The 16948-nt window shown below is 44.3% G+C and overlaps 2 protein-coding genes across 11 annotated transcripts in view; both read right to left on the bottom strand.

Annotated features, from left to right (window-relative positions):
- The window catches only part of DNAH3 (dynein axonemal heavy chain 3), a 178386-nt gene that overhangs the window by 77505 nt on the left and 83933 nt on the right, over window positions 1-16948 (bottom strand). For all 10 annotated transcript variants that reach the window (XM_032327122.1, XM_032327121.1, XM_032327127.1 and 7 more), the window contains 9 exons: window positions 15721-15829; window positions 15381-15494; window positions 14491-14667; window positions 12076-12167; window positions 10771-10990; window positions 10066-10200; window positions 8588-8699; window positions 6631-6872; window positions 838-938 (listed from right to left, as the gene is read on the bottom strand). In XM_032327122.1, the coding sequence (XP_032183013.1) occupies window positions 838-938; window positions 6631-6872; window positions 8588-8699; window positions 10066-10200; window positions 10771-10990; window positions 12076-12167; window positions 14491-14667; window positions 15381-15494; window positions 15721-15829 (1302 nt within the window). The remainder of the gene's footprint in view (window positions 1-837; window positions 939-6630; window positions 6873-8587; window positions 8700-10065; window positions 10201-10770; window positions 10991-12075; window positions 12168-14490; window positions 14668-15380; window positions 15495-15720; window positions 15830-16948) is intronic.
- On the bottom strand, window positions 2561-4724 carry LOC116580644 (RNA-binding protein EWS-like). The gene has a single exon (XM_032327132.1). It carries the CDS (start codon window positions 4701-4703, stop codon window positions 2736-2738), a length of 1968 nt encoding a protein of 655 aa, XP_032183023.1. The 5' UTR covers window positions 4704-4724; the 3' UTR covers window positions 2561-2735.

Genomic DNA, 16948 nt, shown 5'->3' with positions numbered 1-16948 from the left:
ATTCAAAGGGGTATATGCACCCCTATGTTTATTGCAGCATTATTTACAATAGCCATATCATGGAAGCAACCTACAGATAAATGGATAACGAATGTGATATATCTATACAATGGAATATTACTCTGCCATGAAAAGAATGAAATCCTGCCATTTGCAACAACATGGATAGAGCTAGAGAATATTACACTAATATTAGTGAATATTACACTAATAGAGAAAGACAAAGACAATATGATTTCACTCATATGTGGAATTTAAGAAACAAATGAGCAAAGGAAAAAAGAAAATGCAAGAGAGAGGCAAATCAAGAAATAGACTCTTAACTATAGAGAACAAAGTGATGGTTACCAGAGGGGAGGTTGGTGAGGGATGGCTAAGATAGGTGATGGGGATTAGAGAGTAAGCTTACTGTGATGAAAATAAAATAGAATAAAATAAAATATAAAAAAACACAATTTGTGACTGTATTACACATGAATTCACTCCTGTTAATGGGCATTTAGGTTGTTTCCCAGTGTTTGTTATTGTTAAGTATGCCACTTGGAAAATTCTCATATAGGAATTTTGTTGTAGGTGAGCAAAAATTTCTTAGAAGTAGAATTGCTGGTCATGAGGCATATGAAGTTTCAATCTTAGGAAATAATGTTCGATTCCTTTCTGAAGTGCTTGCCTGATTTTAGACTTCTACTAGCACTGTGGACTGCAGACTGCTTTTAGGATAAATTGTGGGGACAACAAATATTGTAGGTGATCTGCTAGGGCTTAATCACATTTGTGGGTTTTTGGGTTCAGTGAAGGCACATGTTCCCTCAGGGTGCCAGGGCAAGACCGACTAACCTGCTCACAGTGGCCGGAGAGGCCTGCTCCAAGTCTGCTGGCTCAAAGATCAGACTCATCTTGGGGCTCATCTGGATAATCTCTCCACTCATTAAACACAGCTGAAAGCGCAAAGCAGAGGTGGGGAGGTCAGGCAAAGAGGTTAAATTCCATCCCCAAGTGAAAGGCCTCAGTGCAGACAGAGATGGTTCAAATTCATTCAACAAATATTTCTTGAGCACCAACTATGCGTCAGGGGCAGGTGCGGGGAATCAAGCAGACAAAAATCCCTGTGCTCTTGGGATTTACAGTCTGCTGGGAAGAAACAGATGACAGATGATAAACAAAACATACAGCATATAAAATGATGAAAGTGCTTTGGAGACAAATTAAATAGAAGAGGAGGCTGGAGAATGTTCAGCCAGGGTTGGGTGAGTTGTGATTTTAAATAGGGGGGTTTGGCAGGCACTTGGATGGTTGAGTCAGTTCAGTGTCTGACTCTTTCTCTCTTTCTCTTTTTAAAGATTTTATTTGAGAGGGAGACAGACAGAGATAGCAAGAGAGAGCCTGAGTGGGAAGGAGAGACAGTAGTAGACCCACTGAGCAGGGAGCCCAATGTGGTGCTGAGCCACCCAGATGACCCAAGCACCTGGCTCTTGACTTCAGCTCAGGTCATGATCTCCACGCTGGGCAGGCAGCCTGCTTGGGATTCTCTCTTTCCCTCTGCACCTCCCAAACCTGCTCAAACATGCATGCTCTCTAAAAAAAAAAAAAAATCCAAAAAACCAAAGAAATGAAAAAGAAAAACCACCAAAAAAAAAAAAAAGAACCTCCCCCACAAAATTAAAATAAATAAATAGGGAGGTCAGAGAGTCACTGAATTGCAGCCTTAGATAGAAGATCAAGGTTATCAGACTATGGCAAGTCTCAAGGTTCTTACTTAGTTTTTCACATAGAACTTAACTGCACACCTTCTTCCTGTTTTATTTGCTTGTTTCCCATGAGAGACACCTTCTGGAACCTGTCATGGACTAATGCAGGCCTAGAAGGACAAAAATATCTCCACAAGTCCTTTCTGCAATGGAAAGAAAGGCCACCAGAAGTCCTAGCATTTAGTAGGTATGTCCTGAAAGAAAGTAGTGCAAACACGTGGGGCAGCCTCAGTGTATGTACAAAATTAGTGGTACTGCTTTCCATTTGACAGCATGGGTTCTAGTGAGATGGTTAAGACATAGGGTTGCTTGAAGCTTTAGTCTTTCAGGGGCAAAGAGAAAACCTCATCATTCCCTGCTGCTCACCCAAAGATGTGCTTAAAAATTCCCTTGTACATTACCTAGCCTACATAAAACACTCCTGGAAACAGGCCACTACATGTGTCTCCAGGAAGGTCATAGCTCTTATGGGCCTGATACCACCAGCAGTGTCAACTCTGAATATCAAGAAAAGTAAAAGACACCCATATCTCTGATAGTAGTTTGACTTACACCCACGGAAGAGAAGAGTCATCAGGAAATTCCCTGATCATGACTCTTTACACTTTTTTTTTTTTTTGACTGTTTATAAACATTTGGAATTTTATTTAAAAAAAAAAAAAAACAAACATCACAACCATGAACATTGTTACAGTTAGAGGCCCTCTTGGTTCTCCACAATGATACTGAGCATGCTCACAAGGGGTTCCCATTATTTAGTCTTAGTTAAACAACCATCTTTAAAAGAAGGAAAAAAAAAAAACTCGGCACACTACCATTTAACTTGTTTTAATGTTTCTTCACAAATGGTGAAAAATACTAAAGTACAGACAAGGAATAATCATAATGTTGTGGCCAACATTATAAATATGGAATTATAAATTTAAAACATTTTCTGGTTTAAAAAATAAATCTGGTAGTCAATGCAGCTCTGCGGGGTCTCTGCGTCTAGTAGGGCCGGTCTCTGCGTTCCTGACGGTGCTCGCCTTTATCCATTTTTCCAGGTCCTCCGCGCCCGCCTCTTCTTCCTCCCATCTGTTCCATCAAAGGTCCAGGGGGTCCGCCGGGGCCACCCCGTCTTCCTCCACCAAAACCGCCTCGGTCCATGCCCCGGCCACCACGGAAGCCCCCTCTGTCTCCACCACGGCCACCTCTGAACATCCCACTGGGACCACCGCGGTCCATGAGGCCGCCTCTTCCGCCCCGCATTCCACCAGGGCCACCTCTGCCACGGTCACCGCCAGGAGGTGGAAAGGGTGGTGGAAGGAAGCCTTCAGGCTTCGGGGCCTTACACTGGTTGCATTCTGTTCTCCAGGCAAAGTTCTGGTTTCCACAACCCGGATTGGGGCACTGCCAGTCTCCAGCTCGGTGCTGGACATTTCCTCCTCCGGATGGGTTCCCTCGGGAACCCCGGGGCCCTCTTGGGAGAAAGCCACCTCTATCTCCTCCACGGCCTCCCATGCGACCCATGGGGCCCCCAGGACCTCCTGGGCCCCCTGGACCTGCACGGAGGGGCGGCGGCATCCCTCTGCCCTCACGGGGCGGCATGCCACCCCGCAGGCTGTTCATTGGAGGCTTCTTCCGAGCAAGAGACACCTTAAGTTTGCTCCCTTGAAAATCTTTCCCATTAAACCACTCCACAGCGGCCTTGGCAGTTGGTGGGTCTTCATAGGACACTGTAGCGTCACCTTTGGGCTTTCCTGTTTCCTTGTCCAAGTAGATGTGAATCATGGGTTGTCCGGTTCTCTTGTTCATCTTAACAACTCCACACTGCTTAAAAAAGTCAGCCAGATCATCTAAAGTCACATTGTCATTTAAGCCTTGCACATAAATTGCACTGTGGTCAGAATCTTCATCTGGATCTACAGGTGGGCCTAGATCAAGATCTGGTCCTTCATCCATGGGTCCACCAGGCTTATTGAAGCCACCTCGCTCTCCAGCGCCCATTCCACCGCGTCCTCCTCCCCGCCCACCTCTGCTCATGCCTCCACAATCAAATCCCCCTCTTCCCCTGCCCCGGTTATCAGGGCCACTCATGCTCCGGTTTTCTCCTGGTCCGGAAAATCCTCCAGACTCCTGCCCATAAACACCCATGCTACTGGGGTGGTCCTGTCGGAATGAACTCTGCTGCCCGTAGCTGCTGCTCTGTTGGCTATATTGACTTGGAGCCTGGCTGTAGGATCCAGTTTGGGGGGGATAACTAGTGGGCGGCTGCTGCCCATAGCTGCTTTGTTGACCATAGCTACTCTGCTGTCCATAGCTGCTCGGCTGCCCATAGGTGTTCTGCTGAGAGTAACTGCTCTGATCATAACTAGTCGGCTGTGTAGAGGAGTAGCTGGTAGGAGGATAAGATGGTGGTGCCGTGACTGGCTGCATGGGGTAGCTCCCAGGTACCTGGGGATAACTGTAGTTACTCTGTCCATATCCTAGGCTGGGCTGGTTGTAACCCCCTGTGCTAGATTGAGGTTGACTAGTCTCAGCGGGTTTGTTACCATCCTGCGGTCTTGCAGGTGCGGTGGCTGCCGGCTGCTGCCCATAGGCTGGGTAAGCAGGTTGAGTGCCGTAAGCAGACTGAGCTGCATAGGAGGCCTGGGTGGTAGTGACCGTAGCAGTGGTGGTATCGTAAGCACCAGTGCCATAACCCTGGACAGGCTGGCTGTATGCCTGGGGGGCAGTTGGAGTAGTATAACCAGCAGGAGGCTGTCCATAAGAAGTTGCATAGGCGGTCTGCCCATAGGTAGCAGTGGTCTGAGCTTGGGTATAGCTGACATCAGTGGGCTGTCCATAGGTTCCATAACTTTGCTGCCCATATGCCTGGGTGGTCTGTGCATATCCTTGAGTGGGTTGGGCGGTGTATGCACTGTAGCCCTGCTGGGCTGCAGCTTGGCTGTATGTACTGTAATCCGTGGACGCCATTTTCTCTCCTTCCTTCTCGTTCTCTCCTACACTTTTTTTTTTTTAAAGATTTTATTTATTTATTTGACAGACAGAGATCACAAGTAGTCAGAGAGGCAGGCAGAGAGAGGAAGGGAAAGCAGGCTCCCTGCTGAGCAGAAAGCCTGATGTGGGGCTAGATCCCAGGACCCTGAGATCATGACCTGAGCTGAAGGCAGAGGCTTTAACCCACTGAGCCACCCAGGCACCCCATGACTCTTTATACTTATCTCAAGACCAACAAGTACATTTGTACAATTAGTTTATATAACATAGCCTAGATCATGTAATAAAACCTTTGTATTTCTATGTTATGTAATCAAAATCACACATGTGTTATAATTAGTGTGTGTATGTAATTTGGATAATTAGGCCTTCCATTGTTGAGCATGACTCACTCATAGTCCTGTGAAATTTTAATGCAGTAGGAAAGTATATTTTGATTTGATAATCATGTATATTCAGTGTAGAAACTCTTCCTTAAAATGGTGACAAATTTTACTTTATTTTAGCCTACAGTAAGATAATGCTTGTCCTATGCCGGGTGCCATTGGAAGCAGCTTGCGAATATTAACTTATCTCATCTTCCTGATTAACACTATATTCCCCATTTTACAGATGATGAACCTTACTCAGTGTCTCTTACTCTACTCTCACTCAGTTTTTCACATAGAACTTAACTGTGCACCTTCTTCCTGTTTTATTTGCTTGTTTCCCATGAGAGACTCCTTCTGGAATCCGTCATGGACTAGTGCAGGCCTAGAAGGACAAAGACATCTCCACAAATCCTTCTGGAATGGAAGGAAAGTCCATCTGAAGTCCTAGTGTTTAGTAGGTATGTCCCTATAGAAAGTGGTGCAAATACATGGAGGCACATAGCTTGCCTGGGTTCATTTCAGCTGGCAAGTGGCAGTGTAGGGGTTGAAACCAGGCTGTCGGGTTGGGGGTCCAAGCTCTTTAGGCGCTATGCTTACGGTGGCAGAATGTTTTTTCCAAAGACTGCTGCAGTGATAGCTTCCATCCCGGGTGTGCTTCTGCCAAGTGGCCTTGCCCTCCTCCATCAAGACGTGGAGCCTCTTTCCCCACTCCCTTGAATCTGGGCAGCCCCTGTGACTTCTTGGACTCATGGAATTGAGAAAAAGTGAGGCTATGCTAGTTCGAAGCACAGCTCTCAATTTCCTGCAAGCTGTCACTTCCTGGCTTTTGGAAAAGTTAACCACCATGTAAGAAGTGGACTACTCCAAGATCACTAAGTGAGACACCCCAGCCAACTGGAAAGGCCTGGAGGATGATACTATCTGAGGAGAAAGAGACAGAGAGAGATATGCCAATGAGGAATGAGTCCTCAGGCACCGAGGGAGGAAGCCCCCTTGGGTGTGGATCCTGCGCCATGGCTGCCCTCACTGATATCACAATGATTAGCTGAACCCAATTAAGCCCTTCCAAAGTTTATAATCCATAATATCATCAACAGAGTAAATGTTTGTCTTAAGTCCCTAAGGACACAGAAATGTATAACCAACATCCATTTCATATATCAGGCACTATGTATATGCTACTTGGTTAATTGCCAATATCCCTGTTTTATTACTACCTTTTTACAAATGAGATAATTGAGGTTCAGAGAAGTTAGTGACTTGCCCAATACAACAGCTCAATACAAGAGCTAGTGGTCCAATAAGATGCCAATACCAAGGCTTTTAACCATGATGCAAACTTATCCCTAAACACACATAGCTTACCCACTACAAGTACAAATGGAAGCATAACTCATACGCTGTTACCTTCTTGTGGGGCATTTATTCTTTGTTTAATAAATGTATGTATTATATAGTTTTGGTTAATTACTCACTTGAATAAGAGGATTTATACCTTACCTATGTAAAATTGATAGGAGATTCAGTAGTACCTTTTTATTGTCATCCAGAACTGTATTCATATTTTCGATCCAAACAGCATCTACTGGCCCGTCAAATATAATCCACTTGCGTTCATCAGATACTGAAGACGCTTGCTCCCGGAAAGTATTGGCAAGGATACCGTCTGTCCATTCATGGCTCACTTGGTCAAAGCACCCATAGAGCTGCCCCATGGTGATGGCCTTGGGGTTGATGATCTCATACTCTACAGCAAATTCGTCCATCTGTTTGGCTGGGCAAGAAAGTCCAAAATGAGTTACAAAGGCTCTATTGAGACCAGAACATTAAATAAGAGATAAAGTCACCTCGAAGACCAACCAACCTTCATGAATATGTCCTCCAAAGAGAGTCCTTATAAAATTTGTACTCAGTCCTTACAAAGATTACGATATCTGGGTGGGCAATGACTTAAATTGTTAGGTTCTTTTGCCCATTAGTTTCTCATCATATTTTCTTCTGAGTCTCATTTCAAACAGGGCAAATGTGCTGGTCAGATCCAAAGAAATATGCCTGAGCCTAAATGAACTCAAGCAGTAATGGAGAGAGGTCCATGCTACCAGGTGTCTTTATGTACCTGGCTCTCACAGCTACCCTAAGAAACTTGGCTTTGACTTGTGATGAGGAAACAGCTAACATTTAAAAGATTCTGGAAAATAGAATCTTTTCCTCTATCTGAAGGACTGAAGTAAAGCCCTGAAACCTCTTCTTTAGCTGTTCGGCAAGTGGCCCGAGACATTCACACCATTGTCATCCAGAACTATATTCGTATTTTTGATCCAACACAGGCTGATAGGTGGCACAGGCTGACAGGTAGCACATTTGGTGCATATGGTAACAGACCACAAAATAACCAGACTTTTTAATGATCCTTCAAAGTAAGGAAAAGGTGGAGTGCCTGGGCCATGAATTAAAGAAAGAACCATTTCTGCAGAATCCCAAGGCAAAACCAATGGGGTAGCCTCTTTTCTCTGTTTAGTTTCTTAAACTGGGTTCAAATGACCAGAATATTAAGTTTGAAATGCCCTAATTAGTTACTAGGGCCAAGTTAGTCTCCAAAACAAAAAACTGTAAAAATTCAACAGTAAATCAACAAATATTATTAGAAAAACATGTTAAGATGAAGTATAAGAAGGGAATGTAGAAAGAGAAGGTATTGCCTTTCAAAACCACAGGCTTGTGGGGCACCTGGCTGGCACAGTTGGTTGAGCATCTGAGCATCTTGGTTTCAACTTGGTTTCAACTCAGGTCCTGATCTCAAGGTCTTGAGACATTAGCATTAGGCTCAAGATCTCAAGGTCTTGAGATATTAGCATTAGGCTCAGCGCCGAGTCTGCTTGGGGTTCTCTCTCTCCCTTTCACTCTCTAAAATCAATCAATCAATCAATCAATCTTAAGAACAAACAAAACAAACAAACAAACACCACAGGCTTGCTTTTTATAAAAGAAAAAAGCCCCAAAATTGTTTCTCTGGCAATACACGTAGCTTCCATTTGTTGAGCAGGAACTATGCCAGGTTATTTTCCCACATAATCTCATTTAATTCTCACAACAATCCCATTTCACAGATGGGAAAACAGAGGCTAAGAGAGATTTAGTTATTTGTCCAAGTTCAAAGAAACCATGCAGTATTGGCTTTCAGAAGAATCTGGTCAGGACAGTGGCAGGAGTTTCTCATAGGAAAGCCTTTGGAGAAGCCACTATTCAGCATTTGAGAAATTCAAGAAAATTCCTCCACTTAATGACATGCACATAAAATCCCTGTTAGACGCTCCCCCACCCCCCACCTTTATTTTCTGCCTGCAGACATCTGTATGCCAGCTTCTATTTCTGGCTCCGACGTCACAATCCAAGGATGGCAAGGACTAAGAGTCTGGCATTATCTCCACGGAGCCAGCCAACCTACTGGGGACTCCTGTGCTCCTCGGAAGCCAGGGATGTGAGATTTACCTTCATATAAATCATCCAAAGCTGCAGCCAACACTTTATAAGCACAGGTCTTGCCACCCATGGGGTCTCCAACAATCATAAAGCCATGTCTTACCAGCATCATCTCATAGATCTGGAAGAAGACATCATTTCAAGCAGTTAATCCTTGCAGACCTCCCAGAAGTGAAGCTAGTCAGAAGTCAGTGGTGAATGAGGGACAGTCACTTCTACATCTGATGATCTATAGTTTAAATATCTTTTGGATAGGGGCACCTGGGTGGGTCAGTTGGCTAAGTGTCTGACTCCTGATTTTTGGCTCAGGTCAGGATCTCAGGGTTGTGAGCTTGAGGCCTGTGTCTGACCCTGTGCTAGGCTTGAAGACTGCCTAAGATTCTCTCCCTCTGCTCCTCCCCCCTCACTTGCAGGTGCTCTTTCTAAAATCAATCAATCAATCAATCAATCAATATCTTTTGGATAAATAAGTGTATGTGTATTTTCATATTATTTCAGAAATGGGAACTCCTATTTGCTCTGTACCTACCAATATGCTAAGTAAGCATCAAGTGACTTACCAAATTATTTCATTTAATCCACTCAGGTATCATTAACCACCTTCTAGGGGTGGGAATACTGAGCCCAAGAGAGGTTAAGTAACTTGTCCATTCCATGCTCCTCAGTGGTGGAGCCTGGATTTGGACACATGGCTTTCTGACTTTACTGTCTCTAATTTTTTCATTAGGCCATTTCTATTTGCGTTTAAAGGGGAAAAGGAAACAGTGGTAATTTTAGCAAATTGCACTTAAATTGGAAACTTCCTTTTTTGATGCCTAAATGCCGTTCTGACTTGATTAGAACTCTCAGCAGGTAAGAGGTATTTTCTAAGCTAGGACGCATGCTGTCAAATATAAATGATCCTCCCTGTTACTAGTTCCGGGGTGGTCATGTGACTCTACCAGCACAGTTCAAAGCTAATCTTGAGACCTATGCTGAAACTATTTGGAGAGCAATGCTCTTCTTCCTTCTGGGCTTGAACCTGGGACAATCAAAGACTGAGGCTACTGGGGACCCAACCAAGAATGAAGTTGTAAATCAGAGAGCCCAGAAATGAAGAGAAAGGTTCTCGGATCCCGCTGTGTCTAAGGTCAACTTACACCTGGGTTTTCAAGTTAGGTAAGTGAACAGATTCCCTTCTGTTGACTAAGGTGGTTTGAGTTGGGTTTGTATCACTGGAAACTGATAAAGTCCTGACTAGTTCAAGCCCAATGCCTCCAAAGGTTTTGTTTCATACCTAAATTAAAAAAAAAGAATCCCAAGGGAGATGGTCAGAGGAAAAACAGTGAATTTCAACTCCAGCTCATGGAATTGAGACCTGAAGGCACCTCCCACTGTAACCAGGCACTTCTGATTGCCATCATTGAGTTCAATCTATCATAATTCCAATTCCTGATCTCTGTGTATAGTCCAACAGGTGCATCCCTATAGGGATGCAGGGAACAAACCTGGATAATTTTCCCAATAAACCAAGGTACTGGTTGGAGTTTCATCTTTTTGATGTTCTCATTCAGCACTTCTATAAAAACTTCATAGTCTGGCTTTGGGAGAACAACTCCAGGAAACAAGTCTGATATAATCCCCTGTTAATAAGAATTCAAGAGAAGGTGGAAAGGATGAATTGTCAGAGGTATGACCTCAACATTTTCTGAAAATGAGATTTACAGACGGCAGAGATCTTTGTAAAATTCCAAACCTCATTTTTCTATGCCAAAACTCATCCACAATTACAAAGTCCAACACTATTTGTAAGACATGATTTCCATCCCAAATAAATTTACAAGGTGGCAAAGATTTAATAAGTCTGTATTATCTACCAATTAATGTACTAGGAATGAATAAGATAGTCATGATGTCTGTATTTATGGAGCTCCCACCTGATTAGGAAGAGAGACATTAAAATAATTACAAAAGAAAACTATATTTGGTTAAAACAAAAACTTACCCAAACCCAACAGCAGATGTTATTCTATCAGTGATCATTTTTAGTGAAATCAGAAACTAGACAGGGATAGTGCTATCACTATGATCAAACATTTGGGAGAGGGTATCTGTTGGTGGGGTTGCTGGCTGGAGATGGAGAGGGTGCCAGAGACACAGTTCATCTTCAGAAAATGAGTCTCAGGACTTGGTCGAGGTCCCAAAGCCCTCACCTGAAACAGAGGGACATCTTGAGCCAAGAACTTGGCCAGGTTAACATCAAGCAAGGCCCGAAGCAACAGGACACTCTCATCCTCTTCAGGATACTTGAGCTTCAGGTTGCCAGCAGCAGTGAGCACAGACTTGACTGCCCTCATGCCATAGTCATAGTGATGCTGTGAAGACAGCTGCTCTGAGCACAGGCGGTAGGTCGCGACAATCTTCTGGGCAAGACTAGGAGGGCAGAGACACCATTGCAGACCACCAAAGAGCACCAGCTTCTGGCCTGCAGACATTCCCAGCATCCCGTTGCCCTGTCCCTTCAGGAATCAGGCTTGCTCATGGACTTGATGGAGAAGCCCTATCATCTGAAGTCCTTTTAATAGTTACCATGATGAGATAAGGAAGCATTCTGACTCTTTCAAGGTTAAGAGGAAAAGAGCAAGCACACACATATATGTATAAAATCTACCGCAGAAGAAATTATGTGTGTAATACTTCTCTGAGTATATGAACATGAATGTACAAGTACACACACACACACACACACACACATATTTTGGAAGAAACATCAAACTACTAACAATGTTAACCCCCAGAGTGTGGGACTCAAGGTTGCTGAGTAGAAACTCCCTTTATTCACGTCTGTGACATGACATTTTTTTTCCATATTCATGCTTTACTTTTTGAAGCCAGTAAATGTTATGATGATAACAATGTTAATTCTAAATTATACTAAAATTTTCCTATACAATATTGAAATAATTTCATGTTTTAAAGTCTTGCTTTAAGCAGTGTGTGTGTGTGTGTGTGTGTGTGTAGCAGGGGCTGGGATAGAAAGGATAATTTCTTTAAGAGAAGTCCAAGTATGGGGTGCCTGGGTGGCTCAGTGGGTTAAAGCCTCTGTCTTCAGCTTGGGTCGTGATTCCAGGGTCCTGGATGGAGCTCTACATCAAGTTCTCTGCTTGGCAGGGAGCCTGCTTCCTCCCTCTCTCTCTGCCTGCCTCTCTGCCTACTTGTGATCTATGTCTGTCAAATAAAAAAATAAAATCTTAAAAAAAACTATTAAAAAAAAAAAGAGAAGTCCAAGTATACATAAAGAGAGAGGAGGACCTTTCTTGGGAATCTGGGCTATTTCTTGGCCAGGAATGGTGTCAGAACAAAAGCCAGGGCTATGTACTTTCAGATCAACTAGGGAATGGAAGTCCATTTCTCAAGTTTCTCTCTTTTCTTCCATTGGGCAACCTACCTTAAATCCAACACACAGAAGACACTCTTTCAGAGCCTTTAGGATCTACTGGAAAGCCAATGTAACATACCTTCTAGAGTCCAGAAACCCCATGGAGTAGAGGGAGATTTCCCCAATGAGGGCATAATCTGGCACCATCATGGCTACCGTCCGGAATAAGGCCTAGAAAAGAAACAGCGATTGAGAACCTGAACACATTCAGTGAGCAATGGGTGGCGGTATGTCTACAGATGCAAAGAGAAGCAGCATGGTTGTTCAGGCCACTCCAGTAAAATAAAGGAAGGGAAAGTGGGAGGAGAAGCCAATGCAGAGGGACTACCTGTGTTGGAGAGATCCACTGTTCAGCCAACTTCCCTACTGATGCTGGCTATGTACTTATTGTCACACCAGGTCCCTCCATGGTTATGTGGAAGGCCGTAGGTACTGGTATTCTAACAACCTATGCCAGAGGAGCATCCTCCAACCATCAGACCCTTCCTGCGTCCAACAGGGACATGGGAAGTCAGTTAGGAATGCAGGACCAATATGTATCCGAAGAATCTTGAAGTCAGATCTTGATTCGCATCATGACTCTGCTACCTAGTGGCTGTGGGGTAGTAATGTAACCCCTCCAGTTATTTCATCTCAAATGGGCCAGCAACCGTACCACTCTCATGAGAACAAATGATATCATATAAGTGTTTAGAACAGTGTGTGGCAAACCGTGAGAGATCAATAAACATCAGCTATTGATATTACCTTAGATCTTAGAGGAGAAGTCAAGCAGTTAGTTAGAGGTAGAGCCAGGGCTAGAACCCAGGCTCCCTGACACCACCCCCTGGTGCTTTCTGCTATACCACACTATCTCAAGAAAGCTACTTAGGCAGACCTAACAGGCTTGTTGGCTGGGAGGGCTGTGTTGGTGCAGGGGGTAGTGAGTCACAACAGTTGAGTGATAAAAAGAACTGTGGGTCCAAATTCTACTTTGGTACTCACTGGCCTATGCTGGCCTAGAGGGGAGGAGCCATTCCTAAGACCCCCCCGACCCTTTTCCATCTGGAGGGTGGAAAGAAAGTGGATACATTTCTGTCAGGTTAAGTACTAATTTGGGTTTGGCTACGTCTCTCTTGTGTCTTTGGTTCAATAGGATGGAGCAATGTCTTAGAAGAAAATCCATAAAGAAGCAGGCCTGGAAGTCTCTCTCTGGTACCTCTTTTCATGCGGTGGGGTTGCTAGGGTCTCTTCCCACAGGAGGAGATCAAGCCATCTTGTACTTTGGGGTTTTTCCTCCCATGAGAGCAGCAGGCTAAGGTCATCACAGCCTATTCCCTTGAACATGGCCTTGGTGACTCTCTCTTCCCTTCAGAGGAGCCGTCCTTCTCCACTAGCAGCAGGACCAAGGCCTATTGCAATGCTATAACTCGGGCCAGCTAAGCAGTAGGCACTGGAGACATACATGCTTCCTTATCATCTCTGCAGTTGGTTGAAACAGCCTGCTTTGGTATGGACACCACCTCGGCTTAACTGTAGTAATAAAGGGGAGCTCCACGTGGTTCAGCCTAGGGGTTTTTTTCGTTTGTTTACTTGTTTGTTTTAAGACTTTATTCATTTAGGGTGCCTGGGTGGCTCAGTGGGTTAAGCCTCTGCCTTAGGTTCAGTCATGATCTCCGGGTCCTGGGATTGGCCTCCGCATCGGGCTCTCTGCTCAGCGAGGAGCCTGCTTCCCCTTCTCTCTCTCTGCCTGTCTCTCTGTCTACTTGTGATCTCTCTCTGTCAAATAAATGAAAATCTTTAAGAAAAATATTTTATTCATTTATTTGACAGAGAGAGAGAGACAGACAGCACAAGGGGAGAGGGACAGAAGGAGAGGAAGAAGCAGACTCCCCAGTGAGCAGGGAACCTGACACAGGGTTGGATCCCAGGACCCTGAGATTACGACCTGAGCCACCCAAGTGCCCCTGGTTCTGTGTCTAACTTTGATGCTGTCTTATAATTAGATGCTTTTGTTTGGCCTACAGGATTTTTTTTTTTTTTTTTTGCATTGAGCCAGGATCACAAAATCAGATGTAGAAATCCAAATTTCTGGTTTTTCCTGAAAAATGAGAAGACCTGACAATTCCTGCTTGGCAACAGTAGGCTGGGGCTAAGGAGGGGCTGCTGATCTGGATGGGGTATTTGTCAGAGTCCCTACCATGCCCAGCTGGTTCCTCTCACTTATATTAGCTGTCTGATCCCCTGTAGACGAATTAGTGACTTTACTCCAGTGTCCATCGTTTTCTAATTGCCATGGTTCATCCTGTATATATTATACACCCCTCCCCATGACACCTTGTTGGGGGTGGAGTTATGTTCTGGGGCCTATCTTAGCACCCTTGTTGCTCCACGACTACTTCTCAAGGACAAAAAAATGCCACCCACTGTTTGCCTTCTCTGTGAGATCCCTGGTTACTTCCAGAGGTTTCTATACCATAAAGTACACACAGATTTTATACATGCTGACATTTACCTTGAGGTTATCTGGGAGCTCAGCCCTGCCAGCATACCCGGGGTTCATGGTGATGAAGACAGCACAGGTTGGGTTGAGAGAGAGCTCGGTGCCTTCAAAGATGAATGTCTTCAGCTTCCGGATGATGGCCTGTTGAATGCTGAGGATCTGCTGAGCCACCACAGACAGCACTTCTACCTGGGGTGAGAGTGGCTGGCTGACGAAGCTCCTGCTGCGACAGCCACCACCCCACGCTGCCCGAGGCCCCCTCACTTGGTGACAACAAAAACTCATCTGAGAACCAGACCTTCACATCAAAATGAGGAGAATGATTTGGGGTTTTGGTAAAGAAAAAGAAAATTGGTGTGTTTGTGTGTGTGTGTGTGTGTGTGTTACTACTTTCCCTAGTATTTTATCTTTGTTCTAGCACCCAGCATAATGTTTGACCCATCGTATGGATTCAAATAGTGTTGATTGGTTCTAATTGCATGTTTACATTTCCTGACCTAAATTCCCCGCCCAAAAAGAATTAATCACCCCTCTCTTTTATGATGGCTCCTTTATACGATGACTACAGACTTCTATCATTTTCTATTTGTTTCACTTAACTTTTATTTGCCTTTGCTAAAATTGCATCACTCTTTTCTTACTTAGCTTTGTGTCCTGAACAACTGCAGAGTATCTGACATATACTAGCTGCTCAGTAAATTTTTGAATGAGTGCGTGAATGACTACAGTGAGGATGTATATGTACTTTGTCTTCCTGGGACTGTTTTTGTTTAGCTCATTGAATACTTACTCTGTGAAGGGGTCTTAGAGGACACATAAAGCCCTGTCACTGAGGAGCTGAGAGCCCAGGAAAAGGCCACTGCATGTCCAACCCCTGCTCTGCAGGCGAGTTGCTGCATTACCTCAATCCTGTTGAACTCATCAAAACAGGCCCATGCTCCAGCCTGGGCCAACCCCTTGAAGAACTTCCCCATGGCTTTGTAATCCAGACCATCTGAGCAGTTGAAGACCACGCACTAGAGAGAGGGAGGATGTAGGCACCATTAGGGATGGGTTCTCTCCTATCTGAATTACTCTGCACATGAAATACGGGTAGGGCTCCTTTCCTCCTATTCCACTGCAGGAGCTGGGGCCCCACTTTACCTCTCCCCCTAAACCATCTTGAACTTCACGCCAACCCTCCTGGACAGGAGTCTGGAGAGGAATGGGAAGAGAGGTTAAGAACAGACCGCATTTCCCTACCTGCTTGGCTAAAGCTTTGGCCAGATCTTTGGTGGTTTCTGTCTTGCCTGTACCAGCTGGTCCCTCTGGAGCTCCCCCAAGGTTCAGCTTCAAAGCCCCCATCAGTGTCCTAAGGGGAAAAAATAAGAATTTGGTGTCCAGTGGGGTGCCTGGGTGGCTCAGCCAGTTAAGTGAATGACTTGATTTCAGCTCAGGTCATGATCTCTAGGTTGTGAGATCAAGCCCTAGGGTTGGGTTCTATGCTCAATATGAAGCCTGCTTAAGATTCTCTTCCTCCTTCTGTACCTCCCCTGACTCTCTTCCCCTCTTTAAAAAAAAAAAAAAAAAAAAAAGAATTTGGTACCCAAGTCCTAAGACACAGGAAATAAATGGACTTTTGCTTTATTTTGCTCTGATTCATACAAATAGCTTTAATTTTTTTCCTGTTTATATGACAAACATATCATCATTGTAAAAAAAAAAAATCTGTTTTACTCAGCACTGTAACCCCAGAGCCTGGTGCGTGGGTACCCATAAACACTTGTTTGAATGAATGACTGAATGGGTAAATGAATACATACATAAATGAATCAATTAAGAGTTAAAAGCCTTCATAAACTCCAGATTCGAAAGATCACCAGTGTTAATGGAGTGGTGGAAATAAATATATTTCTCTCAGTGGATTATGAACTCTTGAGCTCAGAATCTGTATTTCATTCGGTTTGGTAAGAGTAGGGCAAAAATAAATGTTAGAAATTAATGATGTGTTCTTCACTTGAGGCACTGCGGCCCTTGTATGAGCTTCTATGGTTTCAGTTAACACACCATCTTATACTCATCCGACTACGTCCTGTCCCCTAACCCCATTAGGTTGAAGGTTTCTTGATGGCATGCATGGTGCACAGGAGTGTTTAAGAAATGGCTATTGAGTAACAGGTGAAATAAATGCATGAATGAAGACCAAAAATCACAGAACACAGAAAATAAGTGATTGAGGGCTTTGAATGAAAAAATTCTCAAGAATTATCTTTACGATTACAAAAAAATTTCACTTTAAGGAATATACAAAAATTGGGTGCCTGGGTGGCTCAGTGGATTAAGCCTCTGCCTTCAGCTCCAGTCATGATCTCAGGGTCCTGGGATCCAGTCCCGCATCGGGCTCTCTGCTCAGTGGGGAGCCTGCTTCGCCCTCTCTCTCTGCCTGCCTCTCTGCATACTTGTGCGCTCTCTCTCTCTCTCTCTCTCTGTC

The sequence above is a fragment of the Mustela erminea genome, chromosome 20, assembly GCF_009829155.1.
Source record: "Mustela erminea isolate mMusErm1 chromosome 20, mMusErm1.Pri, whole genome shotgun sequence".
Taxonomy (NCBI): Eukaryota; Metazoa; Chordata; class Mammalia; order Carnivora; family Mustelidae; genus Mustela; species Mustela erminea.
The sequence above is the reverse complement of the archived record's forward strand: the minus strand, read 5'-3'. Positions and strand labels throughout refer to the sequence as shown.

Bases quoted from the DNA above. Each gene is read 5' to 3' on its own strand.
- LOC116580644 (XM_032327132.1), bottom strand. From the start codon at position 4,703: ATGGCGTCCACGGATTACAGTACATACAGCCAAGCTGCAGCCCAGCAG.